Source organism: Salvia hispanica, chromosome 2 (assembly GCF_023119035.1).
Source record: "Salvia hispanica cultivar TCC Black 2014 chromosome 2, UniMelb_Shisp_WGS_1.0, whole genome shotgun sequence".
Lineage (NCBI taxonomy): Eukaryota > Viridiplantae > Streptophyta > Magnoliopsida > Lamiales > Lamiaceae > Salvia > Salvia hispanica.
The window spans coordinates 22,375,944-22,393,415 of NC_062966.1; the positions used below are offsets into that span (position 1 = coordinate 22,375,944).

Genomic DNA, 17,472 nt, shown 5'->3' on the forward strand with positions numbered 1-17,472 from the left:
AAAATCATTTGGTGTTTTAGGCGTCCGTTTGTCACACACTCGAGTGTTGAAAGATCGTAGTTTTAGCTTGCCTCTCTTCGTTCGCTTGTCTTTCTATCACTCCTGAACCTCTTGTAGTCAAGGCTACTATTCGATCAGAGTCGTCTAGATTTAGTTGTGTAGAATCAAATTGGAATTGCAAATAGTGCTTATATTGAAATATATCTTGGTTAAGCAACTAATAAGATAAAATCAGTAAGACCAACACTTGGGATTTAAGAGAACTTAATTTATACATACAATTTTGGAAAAAAGACACATTAGTGGCAAAATATTATAGTCTGCAGCACTTCCATTACAAATCTACTAATAAGGTTAAAGCAGAAAGAAAGGGAAGAGAGAAAACCCTTAGAAAATCCGATATTTTCAGTTTTTCCTCATTGCTTCTCTGCCCTAATTTTGACTCTTGCACTTCTGCATGGTTCTTGGAGCTGCACAAATGAGTCACAAAATCAATATATTGCATATTTCAATTCTGTGAGATGGTAATATTATGCTCTGTCAAATATGTTATGCTTTTGAGTGTTATCAGCCGTACCTAACCCGATGGCATCCGAGCCTTTCATGATCCTCAGCCTCCTGCACGAATCCGTGAACATCCTGCAATCGAACATAAACGTCTAGCTTTAGCGAATACCCCCGTATAATATTCGTAACAGATGCAAGATTAAAGACATTCTATTGTTTGGCAACGAACTTAAAATGTGCAAAGGCACATCTAAACAAGGCAATTAATTTGGGGAAGAGGACTCACTCCCACGGAACATCTCCAACGAGCATCCAATCCCCGTCCTTATCTTCATAAGTCAGCACGTATTCAGAGCCGTGGAGCAGATCCATCAAGTGGCTCTCGCTGATATGCTCTTTCGCTGCTAGCCCCTGCCCGCATTGTCCTGCAAAAACGTATTTAAGAATCAAATCGTATAGACCAAACGAGAAACCATGAGGACGAGCATTGACTGCACCGTACCTATGGTGAAACAGCTGAACATCTTCTCTAGAGCAGACGAAATCTCCGTGTAGCTGCAGTAAGTCTTGAGATCGATCTTCCTCAAGTACGGAGCACCATCCATGCTGACCTTAACGTACAGGCAGCCCGTCCCCGTCCCCGACTTCCCACCAACATCTTCCTTCTTCGGTGTATTCGTGGCTAGGGAGTTCTTCCGGAATGATCGAATTGGTGGCCATCCTACTACTTGTGCCCTATTACACATCAAAATAACATCCTATTAAGTCTCCAATTGTTGAACTCCCAAGAATCATAGATATTGATTTACAGTATATTCCTAACACAATATATATGTATATCTAAAATCCAATCAAAGGCCAAAAACCCACCTTCAAAAGCATGTGAGTGAGTGCATAACGACACAAAAAGAAGGAATCATCCATCAAATAATGCTCAAGGGCATCCATCCACTGATATACAAAGATTCCAAAGCAGAAATTCCAAAATTCCAATTTTGAGACATTAAATTCGATAAAAATAAATAATTTAAAGAGTAGTGGAAGAACTCATCAGCCACAAGAGAACAAAACCAAACCTTATCATGGTCCCAAAACAGAGCTAAATCAACATCCACACATTTTCAACTAAAAAAATAAAAATAAATAAATAAATTCCAAAATTGGAGACATGCATGAGGAAGAAGATGAACTCACTTTGAAGCAGGGGCAGTGTTAGCAGCAGCTTCATTCTTCCTCTCCTCAACAGGCGGAATCTCCTGCTTCACAGAGCTCCCATTCAAACCACCTTTTTCCCCCAAATCAACCTCAGATCCGCCATTAATCGACAATCCCCATTTCCCAGCGCCATTTATAGCATCGGAGAATCCCCTCTTCGCGCCGCTTTTCACGCACAGGGAACCCCCAATTCCAATTCCAATTCCAATTCCGATTCCGATTCCGCCCTTCCTCTCCGGCGCTTCCGACCCCGGCAATCCCAGCCGGAGCTCGGTCTCTTTTAGGCTGAAAACACCATTTCTCCCCACATTCGAGGCCGCCGCCGCCGTAATTTTATCGGAGCTTTTCTCCGACGGCAGCGGCTCCGATAACCCTATGTAGTCATGCTCTTTAGGTATAGACATCAAAAAATTTCTCAATTTTTTCAGTGAGGGACGAAATTAAAGTGGAATTATGGCGAACAAGTGTTTCAGAGAGTAGCTAGAGAGAGATGGAGCTGTGTAGAGAGAGAGAGAGAGAATTGTTTGGAAAGGAGAGGTTTTGGGTGCCTGAAAAAAGAGAGGTCTGGTTTTTGTTGAAGCAGAAAAGAAGCTTCTTTGGCCTTTCTGTAGCCTTTTTTCGTTTTATTTTTTCTTTTTTGGGAGGGATTTAATTATGGCTTTTAAAATCTTCAACAGCCAAATTGCATGAAAAATTATCTAAAGTTTGTTTAATTTTTTTATCAATAATGATACTGATTATAATTATTAATTTTTTCTTAGCGAAAATATATGATTTTAATTTATTGTAATAGCGCGTGCATGTTATTATGTGTATTTTTGGAACAAAATAATTTGTTTTGCTTTTCTTAAACAGTAATAACTCCTCTATATTCTTATTCTACAAAATGAAATTCTTTGTTATCTGCTTTTGTCTCCTAAATTTGTATTCATCGTCTACTTTCTAGTACTACTAGTGGTAAATAATTTGTGGTAGATTCGGTTTTTCTCTTAAAAGTAATCTTATCGGAATTTTGATTTATTAAGTAATACTTACGTTCGGTTGTCATGACTAATTATAATGAGACTATTCATCTAGGATTAAGTCGTGAGATTATTTTAGTTGGAAGGGGAAGGCTATGACTAATTTTCATGAGACTATCCATCTATGATTAAATTGTGGAGGTTAATCTTATGAACCAAATATAATACATATTTAATCATGAGATTTAATCTTGTCAACCGAACACCCCCTAATAATACGCCATAGCTTTCTTTCCCAAAAAAAAGTAGGAACACAAAATAGACATTTAAGTCATGCTATGGGTACAATTCTCAAATTAAAAATCAAACTAACACATCATTTGCTTTTTGACAATTTAGGCAACGGTATTAATCGCACTAAGTTCATGATAAAATTACTACTAGTTCTACGTGTGGACTGCACTGGTTTTAATGTGAAACAAATAAAGTAAAAGAGAAAAATAAAAAGTGATAAAGTAAGAAAGCGAAGTAGAAAAAGTGTGTAAAGCATGAGAGAAGAGAAAAAAAATTTGATAAATTATGAGGAAAAAAACTTTTATTTTTAGAAATGTGATTATTTTTTGTAGACGTCTAAAAATAGGCAAAAATGAGACTATTTTTCATTGACTGGTACAGTACTATTCTATTAGATTCAATTTTTTAAATTGTTGTCTATTTATCTCCACTTCAATTATTAAGGGATTGAGTTCATTTTCATTCTTCGTCTGTCACCTTGTTGCTAGTGATGGCTATGCCGCTCCACCTATGTTATCCAATGTCAGTAGCAACCTCATTTACTTTGTTCCATTCTAAGATTGACAAATATTGTGAATTTATAGATCGAAAAAATTATTAAAAAAAATCTCTAAATAATAAGTATATTGTGAATTAATTCATCATCATTAAAAAATGAGAATTAAATGGTAGGTGTTGGCAAAGTAGGACCAAAAAGAGGAGACAGGATGATGTGTGTTTGCAACGTTTTCCAAGCCAGAGAAATACTAAACTCACCCGACAAACCCCACCCGCACCACAGTCCTTTTTTCTTTCCCATCATTATATTTCCTCATTTAAAATAATAACACTAATTAAAAGCTAAACCTGCGCCGGGGACAGAGCCGCGCAGGTTAGCGGAAAAATGCCAAAACCGCACGGCTTAAACGATAGAGAAATTAGCAGAGGGGAAATGCCTAGATAGTGATTAATCGGTAAAAACAAATTTATCTATATATGAATTTGGTGAAACAATAAAATTATACTATTCGAATTTCTCATATCTGAGCAGAATCTTTGGTAAATATGTTATTGAAAGATTTTCATGAAATTTGAGCTGCCAAAAGACAAACATTCTCTTCCTTGTTTCAGCACTCGAAATTCATCTGTCCAGATCACATGTAGTATTATATTTTTTATTTTTTATTTTTTTTTAATACTTGAAAATTTCTACCTTCATATTTTGGGGTGGTGGGGAAAGAAAAGACCCATATCTATGCATTTTCATGTAATTAGTAATTGGTTTTAAAGTGTTCACTCTATCTACTTGTGTGTATTTCATTAGTAGGTGCCTGACCCAAATCTGCGCGAATGTTAATAAATATTTCATTTCGTGTTAATTTAAATATAATATTTTTGACAATTAAGCTAAAAGTGTTAATTGCTTCATACACACCTTTCTCAATAAGCAAACTTAGGAAACAAATCTCATGGGATAGGACTTAGGAGTAGGACACAATAAATAAGATATACGCATGCACTAAAAGGTAAAGGCAAGGTAAAGGCAGTGCGGTGATCGTTACTGATAATGCATGACAGATGAATAACAAAAATAATAAGATTAGGCGAAATTATCGCATTGTGGAATCAACGACAACTTCAAATATTGAATTTAATATATTTTCCGATCCTAATGTGCCAACAATGAATTCGGTTGATCCCCAATTCAGTCAGATCCGCCAAACTAATTATGCATCTCATTCGTATAACTAATTATGCATCTCATTCGTATACACTTGATATTTGGATATGATGTTTCTATTTGTTATTTATTCTTGGACCATTCTATTTCATAAGGTTAATGTTAATTTATTGACCTAGACATTTAATATATTTGATAATGCACTATGGAGACATATAAGTAAGTAGAATTACTTTCATATAGTGTGAATATATATTTCACCGCCGACGCGATAAGAAAACTATTTATAAAAGTATCTTCTTGTTAATTTTTTTTAACAAATAAATATATTGGGGTTGTCACATGTATGATGTAGATATGAATATGAAAAATAAAAAAATAAATGCATAAATAGGGGGAGACAGTATTGAAGAAGACATAGACTATAGGAAACGAAACCCTAAAAATAATTTTGCAAATGCAAAAGGCTGACACAAAAGCTCAAACCAGTATAGAACAATCAACACCACACTTACTGCCCCACTTCCATATTTTATTTATATTTATACATATATTACTATATTAAACACCAGCAGAATAATGTGTCACCCAATTTATGTCCCCACCATACCAAAATCTAACACAAATCCTTCTTTACATTTATTTCTCTATCCAGCAATTAATATCCTTGATCTTACATTTAACTTATCCACTCATAAAAATCAGTATAATCTCACTCAAATATTCCCCATTCATTTTTAATTTATTTACTCAATATATCTATTTTATATAATTAGAATAAATTTATCTCCTCTTTCTTTATTAAAATATTCAATTATTTTTTCTTTTTTTTTAAGGGGTCAGATTGTTGAAGTGAGAGCGCCTAATTGTCGTAAAACAGGCGGAGCAGACACCCTTCTCGCATATTTAATTGCGAGGATTTACCACTCATCAAATCCCCTCAAAACTTGCCTGAAATCCCCTACCACTCAAGAATGTGGACATTTTATGCGAAACGAAAGAGTACTTCATTTGTCACTTACAATTAAAAACTGTAAAAATAACACAAATTTTAATACTTACTACTACTGCTAGAAAAATATAAAAAAAAGTACTCCATCCGTTCCATAGTAATGTATGCGTTTCTTTTCGGCACGGAGATTAAGAAAAATTGTGTTAGGTGAGTTAAGTAAATGGAGAATAAAGTGGAAAATAAAAAAGGTAGAGAGATGAAGGGAGAAAAAAATAAGAGAGAGTAAAGTAAGTGTGAAAAAATGTGTTGACTTTTACTAAAAAAGGAAATGATTCTATTACTATGGAACGCACCAAAATGGCAAAATGACTCTATTACTATGGAACGGAGGGAGTAAAAGAGAGTGAAAAAACAATGGAATAAATATAAATGGATAATAATACCCAAATTATTAGGGGTGATGAATTAATATTAATGGATAGTATTAATTCTCAAATTGCCCAAAACCTCAATCAAATTGGAATGAATAGCATTCTTCATTTTATTCCTTGTTTAAGGACTATTTGTTTTTTTCCAACTCTTCTCCATAACTAGAAGGTGCTTCCCTGACTGTTCACTATTGATATGAATCATTTCCCTTGACAAGGTAAATTTGGATTTACCCTTCCATCACACGACCAAACACTGAAGTATATACATATATACAACAAAAAAAGCATGAAATTAATAATTATAGATCAGACAAAAGATTTAGACAGTTTGTACTTTTTCTGTCTCTTTTAACCTTAATCACGACAGCTAATTTACACCTTTTTTCACAGCGTGTAGTTTCCTTTTCACATTTTTTACCATGCCTGTATCTACTGTCATTATTGGGTAAATCCCAAAAGAAATCAAGCGTGGGGATGGAATCCGACGGTTCCAGATCAACCGAGTTTGATCCGACGGTTGAGATGAGATGCTGACACGTCGGCAGACAATACGGCGTCGGTGTTGTTGGAGTTGACTACGGTCAACTGCTATAATTAAAGTGTTTGACTATATGAAGCTTTATTGCAACGTTTTAGACAGCCTAATCTTTGTGGTACGATTGTAAGAGATCTCCTCGTGTAATTAATTGTCTAGTTGTGATAATTAATATTTTAAGTACAATTTTTTAATTAAAAAATACAATGAAATTGTGAGTGCGTGTATATAGTTTTTATTTTGTTATGCGGTGATAAGTTTTGGTTTAGTTTCTATCTTGTAAACTGTAATGATGATTTAGTAGTAAGTTATTGGAGGATTTTGCATATCCGAAATAAATTTAAAAATCATGAGTATAATATTTAATTTTACCGTATGCATAGTTCATGATTAAGTAAGAATATGGATAAAATATTTAAATACAATTCCATGGGATGACCTGATGAAACGATTATGTTATGAACAATTTTACTCGTCCATTTTTTCCTGTAAACATTTTTGTACTCGTCAAGAAAAAAAGTAGTATAGCTTAAGTGGTAGAGACGAGGCTTCGCAACGTTACTTAGTTGGAAGTCTTGAGTTTAATCTCGCATGGGTGCATTGTTGTGTATGTACCTGTGTTTTTGAGTAGTTACTACTCAAAACACTTCAACCAACCATTAAAATGTAGTGATGAAATATTTTATATCTATGTGTACGTACACACACTACATGTAATTCTCTCGAAAAAGAAAAGATTTAAGGTTCAAATTGCATGCTATGTACATGAAATAAATCTAGTCGCATCTCAAATAGCATATGAGTACATGTTACCATTGTCATTAAAAAAGATAAAAATAAAGTTAATCTTATAAAAACAAAATATCTTACTCTTCGTGTTTTAGTATACTACTATTCATGAAGCATGATCTGTTTATAAGATCTCAAGTTAAGTTAGTAATTTTTTTTAGAGTGAACTTCAATTCACACTATTTTTCTGATCTCATATATACTCAATGTTCAAAAGAAGTGTCACATATATTGAAACCACATCTATGAAAATGTGTCAAAGTTTTTTTAAAGATCAAATACTTGATGTGACTTAGTTTAAGTGAAAGTATGAATCGATTTAACAATTATCATTTCTTTGTGTAAAGCATGACAAGATTGACATGCATAAATGATGATATATATAGCTGGAATAACCTTTCCATGTCTATTCAATACTATTAAAATTACCATTGAGAAGTTCTCACCACACATTGCCACATTCTCATTTTTACATTGCCTCACTCCAATATTGAGGAGATCTCGCCACTCCACTACCCACATTCTCATTTTCACCTTAGCTTGGTAATATTCACGTTTTTTTAGTTTTTGTACATATATGTTGCTCGATTAGTAGAATGATTAATGTTTGAGCCTAAAAATTTTAGGCTCAATCCAGTAGTGCAATATATAAATTTAATGGGTTACTAATGACATTGGTATTCTTGTGAGTAAATGGGAAAGTGTCTGTTGAGTATAAATTTATCCCACATAGGGGGCCGAGGAAAATTGGAAAATGTAAGCATATAATTCATGTCCAACCCCAATTAGTTTGAAGCCTTTTAGGAGTGATTCAAAAATAAATCCGTGTGGGCTTGATCCAAAGCGAGCAATATCAAGCGTCTGTTGCAGTTGACAATTCGAACAAGTAGTATCAGAATCAGATCAAGTGGGGCCCACGATGACGCAAGTTCGAATTGGGCCCGTAAAGTCTCGATGTGTCGACTGCGTCTGTATGTTCCCTATGTGAGATGAGTTTGTATCCATGCGAGCTTGACCCAAAGTGGACAGTATCAAATGTCTGTTGCAGTCTAAAGTCTCGATGTGTTGTAACAAATCATTTTCATTCAATTTAACCAGCTCATGCGTTTTCTATGTAGGAGTACATATTATTTCTATAGCTATTTATTTCACGTAAATAGACTTTATTTAATCAATATGCACCTCAAACAAAAGAGTGTGCTACCATCGTTGTAAAAGAACAGAGAGAAATTTCAAAATATATCTCTTAACTATTAAAGGTGTGACAAAAGAAGATGGAAAAATTGGTGGACAAAAACTTAAGGAAATGGATGATTTGAATCTTATCTTTGGTGACCCACAAAATGACTGAAAATTGACAAGACAATATTAGGTGCGCTTTTAGGCACAAAATTTGGCTGCTATGTCAAAATTCACATCCATTCAAATTCTTGTATAGTAAGTACTAGCAAATGTGTTTCGAAGTATTAGGAAATTAAGGAAAAAGTAAAAAGAAAAAGAAATAAATAAAGACGTGTTTGTGGGTGTATGTTTATTCAAATCGCAATCATTGTTTTTTAGTACTAGGATAATAGGATATTGACTAGAAATGTTTAAATTAATGCGTGTTTAAGGCACGTGTCACCATTTTAACTCACAACATTCATCAACCGCGCACGAGATGGAAAAATATTCTCAATTTTTGTGTTGTTTGATATGAGAAGAATTACCCAAAAAAGGATAATTAACTTGCTCAAACGGGAGTTCAAATATTATTTATTTACAAGGGTTATGCACAAAAAAACGTAATACTTCAGTATAGTATATTGTCCAAAAGAGAATGTGAAGAAATGAAGTGTTCTAATTTTCTAAATAATATTAGTAGTTGATAGATATTCATGTGTTTCATTTCAAATCAGTTATGATAGAAGGAGAAGTCTGTAATATTTATATAGTGATTTGAGTTTTGTTATTGTATTTTTTAATTTAATTGCCAACAATAGTATTGATTTTGTGAAAAAAGAATCAGAGATGAGCAAAACAAATTCTTGAATACTTATTTTAGATAATTTCGTTATAAAAGAATTGAAACATATTCAATACTTGTAATTTTGCGATATTATTTTACTGATTTAGAAGTTCTCGGAAGAAATCTAATGGAGAAAATTTCAATATTCTAATGATGTGAAAAAATGAGAATATTTTTCAAAAAATAATAATATATGGAAGTAGGAGTGGAATGAGCACTAAATAAGTTATAAAGCCTATTGGATTGACTTGAAAATATGGAATAATTGTTACTTTTTTCAAGTATTTAAAAGTCAAGACATTCGCATTTTCTTTCAAGTTTGTAGTGCCTTTGCAACTTGTAGCTTTATTCTTTTAGAACTCAATTTTTAATAGTATATATATCTTAATTATTTGCATATTTTCACTTTTAAGTATAGCTAAATTAGGGTACTATGACCCATAAAGTGCTTTGATATTGAAATTCTAGCAAGAAAAAAATTATACTCCTACTTCAGTTTCCCACTAGATATAGGAATATTTAAATATAGAGTTTGTTGGGATTTGACTTTTTTTCCCTCCCCCACTTAATTTCAACTATAAATAGGAAATTTTAATACTTTTATGCTACGTGAAATTTATTTGGATATTACTAGACGATGTGAAAACAATAATCAAACACTAATAACAATATTTGAGTATTAGTTTGAAATTTCAGATATTGAAGTAATTTGTGCATGTGTGTTGCACAACTGGTAGAGTGATTATTATCAAATATAAATTACTGCTACTTCCGTCCGCGATTAGGAGTCCCAGTCAATTTTGTGCACCCGTTTTATAAAAATTATAAAAAATAGTTAAAGTGGAGAAATGATAATGTAATAGAGAGAATAATGTTGACAAGAGTCTTCTCAACATTATTCTATTTTTTACTTTATTATTTCTCCACTTTAACTATTTTTTATCATTTTTATAAAATAGGTGCGCAAAAGTGACCGGGACTCCTAATCGCGGACGGAGGGAGTAGTATTTAGAATTCGAGTCCACCGTGACAAGGAGTTTAAATTCTGTTTATTTATCAAAATTAAAATAAACGTTGATTTCGATTTAATCACCAAAAGAGAACCTATGCAATATTCACTTTATTTAATTGAAGAAATGAATATGAATTTTATAATTTGTGTGAATAAGAAAAAGGTCATTAGAGAGTGAAGATAATGATGTTGGAATAGCAAGTTTTAATTATTTTGAATTGGGCCGACCCACCTGATTGACGGCCCATTTAATTCGCTTATATAGTTTGAAGTGGCCCATACTGGTAGAGCAATTCTTGGCCCATTTAAGTAATGGGAATATATTTACCACATTTCAATTTCCACCAATGTTTCTATTCCTCAACTTAAAAAGTTACTCCATCCATCTGTGATAAAATGTCATTTTGCTATTTTAGTATGTTCGCAATTTAAAATTTTATTTTTCTCAAATCGTAGAAGTGAACCCTACGTTCTACTATATTTATTTACAATCACACCGCATTATAAAAGTGAAATCCACATCTCATTAATATTTTTCATCCAATATCTTTCATATTTCTCAAATTCATACAAAGTAAAAAAGCAGTACAATATATCCCAAAGGAAGTATTACCTATTTCTCACTAAGATAAACCAATATTTAAGGTAAAATGGGTGTATTTGCTTAATTTTGTTACATACTCAAAGCCCGACAAAGATTTTTACGTAAATTTTTTATTTTATTGTGTTAAGATATAATATCATTATGACACGAGCTCATAGAAGTTTGTATAAATCTTTAATAGTGTACCTAACATAATCCAACTTTATTACAAATGGTTAATTAGAATGACTAGAAAACCACTAAGTCCTACTTCTAAACTTGTGACTATGAAGTTCACATTTAATGTTGGGATTGACATGAAATATATATCTTTTTAAATTTTTTCTTGAATGGACTAGCATAAAACTCGTGACACATTATTTACTATTTGCCCAATTCGGAATTTAACTTATATTGCAGAAACCATATCCTTATTTTAGAAATTATTAACCGATTTAGTCTATAGATCTTAATCGATTGTATGATCGACTTTCATGTTGAAGAATAAATCTTTATAATTAATCAATATATACCGACCATTCCTATAATGAATTTTAGTCTCTTTCATAATGATTTGAGTAAGTATGTTATTTACAGTATATTTTTTGTTGTAAAGGAAAAAAAGTTTCCTTCCCTTGACCCCAATTCTATGAGTACACATTAATATTTATTTTTCTCAAAGATAGGAATCCAATGAGTGACGCCCACGCTCCAATTTTCGATCAAGACAATTATTTTATTATTATTATTATTATTATTATTATTATTGTTATTATTATTATTATTTTCATTTTGGATATGATTATTGGTCTTATTATATTACTAAATATATTACTATCAATGATCAAGTAGCCAGGTGTGGATGGCTTTAATTCAAAATCATAAATTAGTATTCCAATTAATCCTTCCACAAAATGGTATGCCTTACATATAAAAATCAACACAATAGAATTACCAACAACTTTTTTGTACTTATTTTAATATGCATAAGGTCAACAAGAAAATGACTTCCACCAACATAGAAAATATATACAGCCAAGCTTTTCTTCAATTTTATTAATACTAATCTTAATCCATTACGAAATTCAAAATAATTACTACTATGATTTGTTTTTCTCACTTCAATTTAATTAATACTAATCTTAATCCATTACGAAATTCAAAATAATTACTACTATGATTTGTTTTTCTCAACACTCTTAATATTTACATCCGCTTCTTGCTTTGCTTGGCTGTTAGTACTGATTTTGTTGCAACATTTTTCGTGTCTGGGCTTTGGTTTTTGTTGGACTTTGATTTACTCACAAATACTTTCTAATAAATCAAATACTAATATTAATCTTTATACTACAATAAAAGATGCAGAAAATAATTAATAATTATAGAATATTTTGTCATTTACACATTTATACTAAGCTGTGTTTGGTAGATATACTAAGTATTAGCCAATCTGCTTATCAATATAGAGAAAAAAATTGGCAATTCATTCCTTCTTATAAAATCAAACCTAATAAGCCTAGCTGGAACAAGTTGTTACATCCATTCCCTATAAATATTAGTAGTTACTTAATTTCATTTCCTACAAATTAAATACAATGTACTCCTATATATTGCTAATATTGTTAAAAATAGAAATGAAAATGGACAATCAAACTCACCATCCCCAACCCCAATTCAAGGAATTTAAAATCCCCACAAGCAATTTGTTTTCTGGCCTCAAAACACTCACCATCACCTTCCTTTGTCATACATACATTATTAAAATAAAGCTAAAGCAAGAATACTAAAATCATAGAATGGCCATTAATTTCAATGAAGAAAAGAAACACAAGAGTGGGCTTAATTAATTAATTAACCCCACAAGTATAAAATACTCACACTGGTTTTCTTCTACTTCCATTTGTAGGAAACCAAACACAGTTTTGAGAGCTTCAGCAAACCCTTGTATTGGTGTGCAAATAAGGAAATATGACAAAGTTTTGAACTTTGTTATATAATTACATAATTCAGAGAGAGAGGTAGAAAATCTTGATTTCAATTTTGGAGTAACAAATGATGGCTGGAAACCCTAATTGGTGGAGCATGCATCCACAGCTCATCTATGGCGTCTCGAACTCCACGAATCCTCCGCCTTCCGATCTTTACCATCCTAGCCTCGATTTTCCGGTTAGGTCTTGGAGCCAACTGCTTATGTAAGTTACAATTTTTTTTGACCTATTTATTAAAATGCCCTAATTTTGTGGAATAATGTAAATATGCATAGTTATATACATTCGTTGATGGTGTAGGAGTGGTGAAGAGGAGAGAAAGAAGGTTGAGAAGTGGGAATTAGAAGAAGAAGAAGATAATCAAGTCTTGAATTTGAACCAATCTTTCCCAAGAAATAATATTGATATTGGTGATGTGAAGCCACATATTTATGGCCATGAACAAGATCAATTTCTCACCACTGTCATGAACTTCTCCGGCGCGGCGGAGTGTAAGAATCAGCAGCACAATAAGGAGCATTCATCTGAGGTGAGAAAGAGACAACCTTTTTTTAGAAATATTTAAAATAAAAGAAAAGAGTAAAGGGAGCAAGATGGGAAAGAAAGTGAAAAAATTGAGAATCATTTCTTAGGATAATAATTGATGTTTAAAGCCTCATTATTGCTCTTTAGGAAATTAGCAACAAATAAAAGGTGATTTGATGTGTTCTTGTCATGCCAAACTGGATTAGTCATCATAAAAATTAGCCCTTTTCCCTTCAAATAAGGAAATTTATTTGAATTTTTCTATTGATATGAGCTGATTAATTTATTATAAGTATGATTATAACAAATTAATTTTGTGTGATTTTTATTGTAAGAAGAGTAAAGGTGGGGTATCTAAGAAGGCTAGGGTTCAACAGTCAGCACAACCAGCTTTGAAGGTGAGGAATCTCTCTTTTTCTCTTTTTCATAAAACTGGCTGCCTTCTTTCTGTCTGCAATTTTTTTTAAAAAAAATTTGCAGAGATTCTTAGACATAAATATATGGGCTTGAAATTATCAATTTTATATTTAATTTATGTAATTAAATTGGCATTGATGCAGGTGAGAAAGGAGAAGCTAGGGGATAGAATAACAGCTCTTCACCAACTTGTTTCTCCATTTGGGAAGGTAAATTAATTTGTGTTTTCATTTAATTGATTTAGGAAAAATCCTTTGAGATATAACTATAGTACATTTATAAACACAACTTTTTATAACACAAATCCCACAAAAGTAAAACCATTTTATATCATGATTAATCTGATAATTAACATAATGTAAAAATAGAGAAAGGCTTCTTTAGTTTTTACTTTATAGAGATTAAAAAAGAGTTTGAAGTGTTGTGTTATGTTTCTCTTTTGCAGACTGACACTGCTTCTGTCTTGTCTGAAGCCATTGGATACATTAGATTCCTTCAGAGTCAAATTGAGGTAATCTTGCCTTCAACTTTCTCTCTTCCAACACCACAATTTAGGGCACATTTGGTCTGTTTTGCAATTTAAAAAATTAGTTCAAATATTGTGAAGTGTGGATTTTATTTTATTTTTTTCAAAAAGTGATTTATAAAGGGGATATTATTAGTAATTTAAAAGAAAATCAGAAAATAAATCCAGAATTATGAAATTTTCATGTGCAGGCACTGAGCTCTCCATACATGGGCAATGCAGGACATCACCAACATCCTGTAAATAAGTACCCAATATATAAATGTTTTCTTACACATTTTCCAATGCACGACCAAGATTTTGCACACACTTCACATGTACTATTGAGGAATGTGAATTTTAAAATAATAAAAAATCCATTTTGATTAAGGAAAATATTTAATTTAATTTAATTTACTTTGTCTTAATCTTGGCTGCAGGTTCAAGAAAGGAATTGTTTGTTTCCCGAAGAGCATTATCAGGTATTTATGCAAGCTTTATTGGATCTATCACTTCATTAAAAGAGGCTTTTAATTGGTAATGTGAATTTATTAAGCAATCACAAGGTAGTAATTAATTTACTTGCTTTAGTTATTTTTTGAAGTTCTTAATTTGTTAATTCTGGTACCAAGAAAGTAAGACAATTAGAAGTTACAATATGTGCATTTCATATTTCTTTCACTATAATTTTTTTTTAATTCTTTGGTTCACACTAAATTGATTGCGAAAACTTCAAAAATTAATGAAAGAGTGCACAAATAAACTAGTTTGACATGCACACATTATATTTATGTCATAGTATAAGTCTCGTTAAATTAAGTAGTAGTAACAGTGGAATAATGTGGTAATAATTTCTGCTAATCAACATCAATAAACACAATAAATATATATGACGGTGTGACTGATTATAAACTCTTGCAATTATGAATTGTATAAACCACTAGTTTATTTCTCAACTTGGTGAAATTAGTCACGGATATTCTACTAAATATTTATTCTGATGGAAAAAAAAAATGTTCAGAATTTACAAGGTCGATCAGATTTGAGGAGTAGAGGACTTTGCTTAGTTCCGATTTCATGCACTCAACATGTGGGAAATGAGAATGGTGCTGATTATTGGTCTCCGACGGCGTTTGGTGGTGGCTTTTGATTTTTCGACAAACTCTACCGCCGTAACATCAAAATCAGTCATTCTCCCAAACTAAGGGGACTACTTTTGATGCTACAGCAGTGGAGCTAGCTCTATGTTTATAATATATATATGCATGTAACTCATAAAAAAATAGAGGAATTAACAAATATTGATTAAATATGTTGTTGAGGTCCTCTTTGTAATTAACCTGAATAATCTGCTTTCAAGAATTTATTTTGCTATCTTATCGATCATATGTTGTGGACTGGCTAGTTCATCAATCATAAGCCTAGTTACGTTTTATTGTTAAATATAATGTATTAGATTTACATATTACTCTATTACTCTAACTTAGTTAGATTAAGATACTAGTTAATCAGACTTTAATCATCTGATTACTTTGAGTACATGTCATCAAATCTTAAGATAATGATTGTTGCATGTCAGCATTTTGTGTGATCTGCTATTGAACTTTCTCTATCTATGAAAAATAGTGTCATTTTATCATTTTTGGATATCTAAAAGGAGTAGTTCCATTTCTAAATATGGAAAGTTTCTCTTCATACTTTATCCAAATTTTCTACTCTATCTCATACTTCACTCATTTTTTCTTCCTATCACTCTTACTTTACCTACTTTTTCTCCATCCCTCTTACTTTACAAATTCACAATAAAACCCGTGCCGCCCACAAATGAGACTATTTTTTATGGATGGTGGGAGTAATATAACTCAACTATATATATCTATTATGCATAGAAGAAACCCTTATAAGGTTAATATTTAGTTCAATATTTCTAATTAATCGAAGACGGATTCAGAAAACAAAATTTGTGGGATTAGAAATTGTGAAAAATATTGTCGGAATCGTCAGAAACAGATGCGATGCGGCAATTGTCACTGGAAATGGATGATAAAAGAAGAACGAAGGTGAATTAGGATGGAGCTTCTGCAACGTGAGGTCGACGACATCTCGTCCAATTTGATGAAGTTTTCCGGTCATTGATTATAACTAAGTAGTGACAAAAATAAGTGCAATAAATCAATTTACAACTTGTGTAACAGTTTAATTCCAGAGGAAACAAAGCACTCATTTCGCAGAAAAAGAGCATGGATCACACGTTTCTGTTTATTTTCTCTATATATAGTGTTCTTAAAATAAATGCATATGCCTAACTTTCAAAGTCAACCAACTAACATTAAAAACACATTTTGATATTTGTTAAAATAAAAATATGTAGATGTAATTAAGCACCTTTTCCCCACCACCATCATAAGTCATAACATATATAGGAAATTTTCCTAGCATTTGTCTGCGCGATAAACAATAAAATTGACAAATAAATGTTGTTTATTAACACTCTGCTTAGATATTGCAGTTTAGAATGAAGTACTAGATTTTTTTATTTAAGCCTCGTAACTCATTTCAAATCCCATTTGGGTTTAGTTAATTTTGAAATTTTTTGGAGTAATAATCTTTATAATAGTTAATTTGTAAGTAAACGCATGTAATGTTATAACCACTAGAGAATTTAAATTTAAGGGGATCGGGATGAAGAGATGCCTACCCTGTATCCCTAGAAGGATCTAATTTTCTCTTGGAATTTGTTAAATACTTTTTTATAAGACGCCAAATAATATTGCTACTTTTTTATATATTTTTTTTAAAAAATATTGTGAAATTAATGCTACACATAATTTACATCCAACCAGTGATATCTCTCGAAAGATATGGTGTGAATCCACCACTTAATCTCCCAAGTAATAATGTGACATATGACTGAATAGTAAAAAAAAAAATAGAGCTGCAAAATCCACCAACCATAGAGCGACAGACAAACAACTAAATGTATAGTGAAAATTAGTAGGTAGGTAGATGGAGTACCTTTGTTCCTAACTCATACTACTATCTAATTTGTCCTCTTTAATTGGCTCTACCAATCTCTCCACCGACAATAA

General features: G+C 31.9%; 2 protein-coding genes and 1 non-coding gene across 6 annotated transcripts; 1 reads left to right on the forward strand and 2 right to left on the reverse strand.

Annotated features, from left to right (window-relative positions):
• Window positions 1-221: 221 nt before the first annotated feature.
• LOC125205245 (auxin-responsive protein IAA27) lies at window positions 222-2,296 on the reverse strand. The gene is made up of 5 exons (XM_048104077.1): window positions 1,702-2,296; window positions 1,010-1,242; window positions 794-932; window positions 578-639; window positions 222-470 (listed from the first exon to the last, which is right to left on the reverse strand). Exons 1-5 carry the CDS (start codon window positions 2,124-2,126, stop codon window positions 433-435), a joined length of 897 nt encoding a protein of 298 aa, XP_047960034.1. The 5' UTR covers window positions 2,127-2,296; the 3' UTR covers window positions 222-432.
• A 3,177-nt stretch (window positions 2,297-5,473) lies between these two features.
• Window positions 5,474-5,577, reverse strand: LOC125208759. The gene has a single exon (XR_007174236.1). It is a non-coding gene; the product is annotated as a small nucleolar RNA Z279/snoR105/snoR108 (small nucleolar RNA).
• A 7,174-nt stretch (window positions 5,578-12,751) lies between these two features.
• Window positions 12,752-15,787, forward strand: LOC125204661 (transcription factor bHLH68-like). Of its 4 annotated transcripts, none has more exons than XM_048103370.1 (8): window positions 12,752-13,140; window positions 13,237-13,465; window positions 13,797-13,859; window positions 14,022-14,087; window positions 14,324-14,389; window positions 14,596-14,651; window positions 14,824-14,865; window positions 15,405-15,787. In XM_048103370.1, the coding sequence occupies exons 1-8, from the start codon at window positions 13,001-13,003 to the stop codon at window positions 15,427-15,429; spliced, it is 687 nt and encodes a 228-aa protein (XP_047959327.1). In that variant the 5' UTR covers window positions 12,752-13,000; the 3' UTR covers window positions 15,430-15,787. The 4 variants fall into 4 exon arrangements, with proteins under 4 accessions (XP_047959327.1, XP_047959326.1, XP_047959324.1 ...); XM_048103367.1 differs by having other exon boundaries at window positions 12,759-13,140; window positions 14,596-14,643; XM_048103368.1 differs by having other exon boundaries at window positions 12,763-13,140; window positions 13,800-13,859; window positions 14,596-14,643.
• The last annotated feature ends 1,685 nt before the right edge of the window (window positions 15,788-17,472 follow it).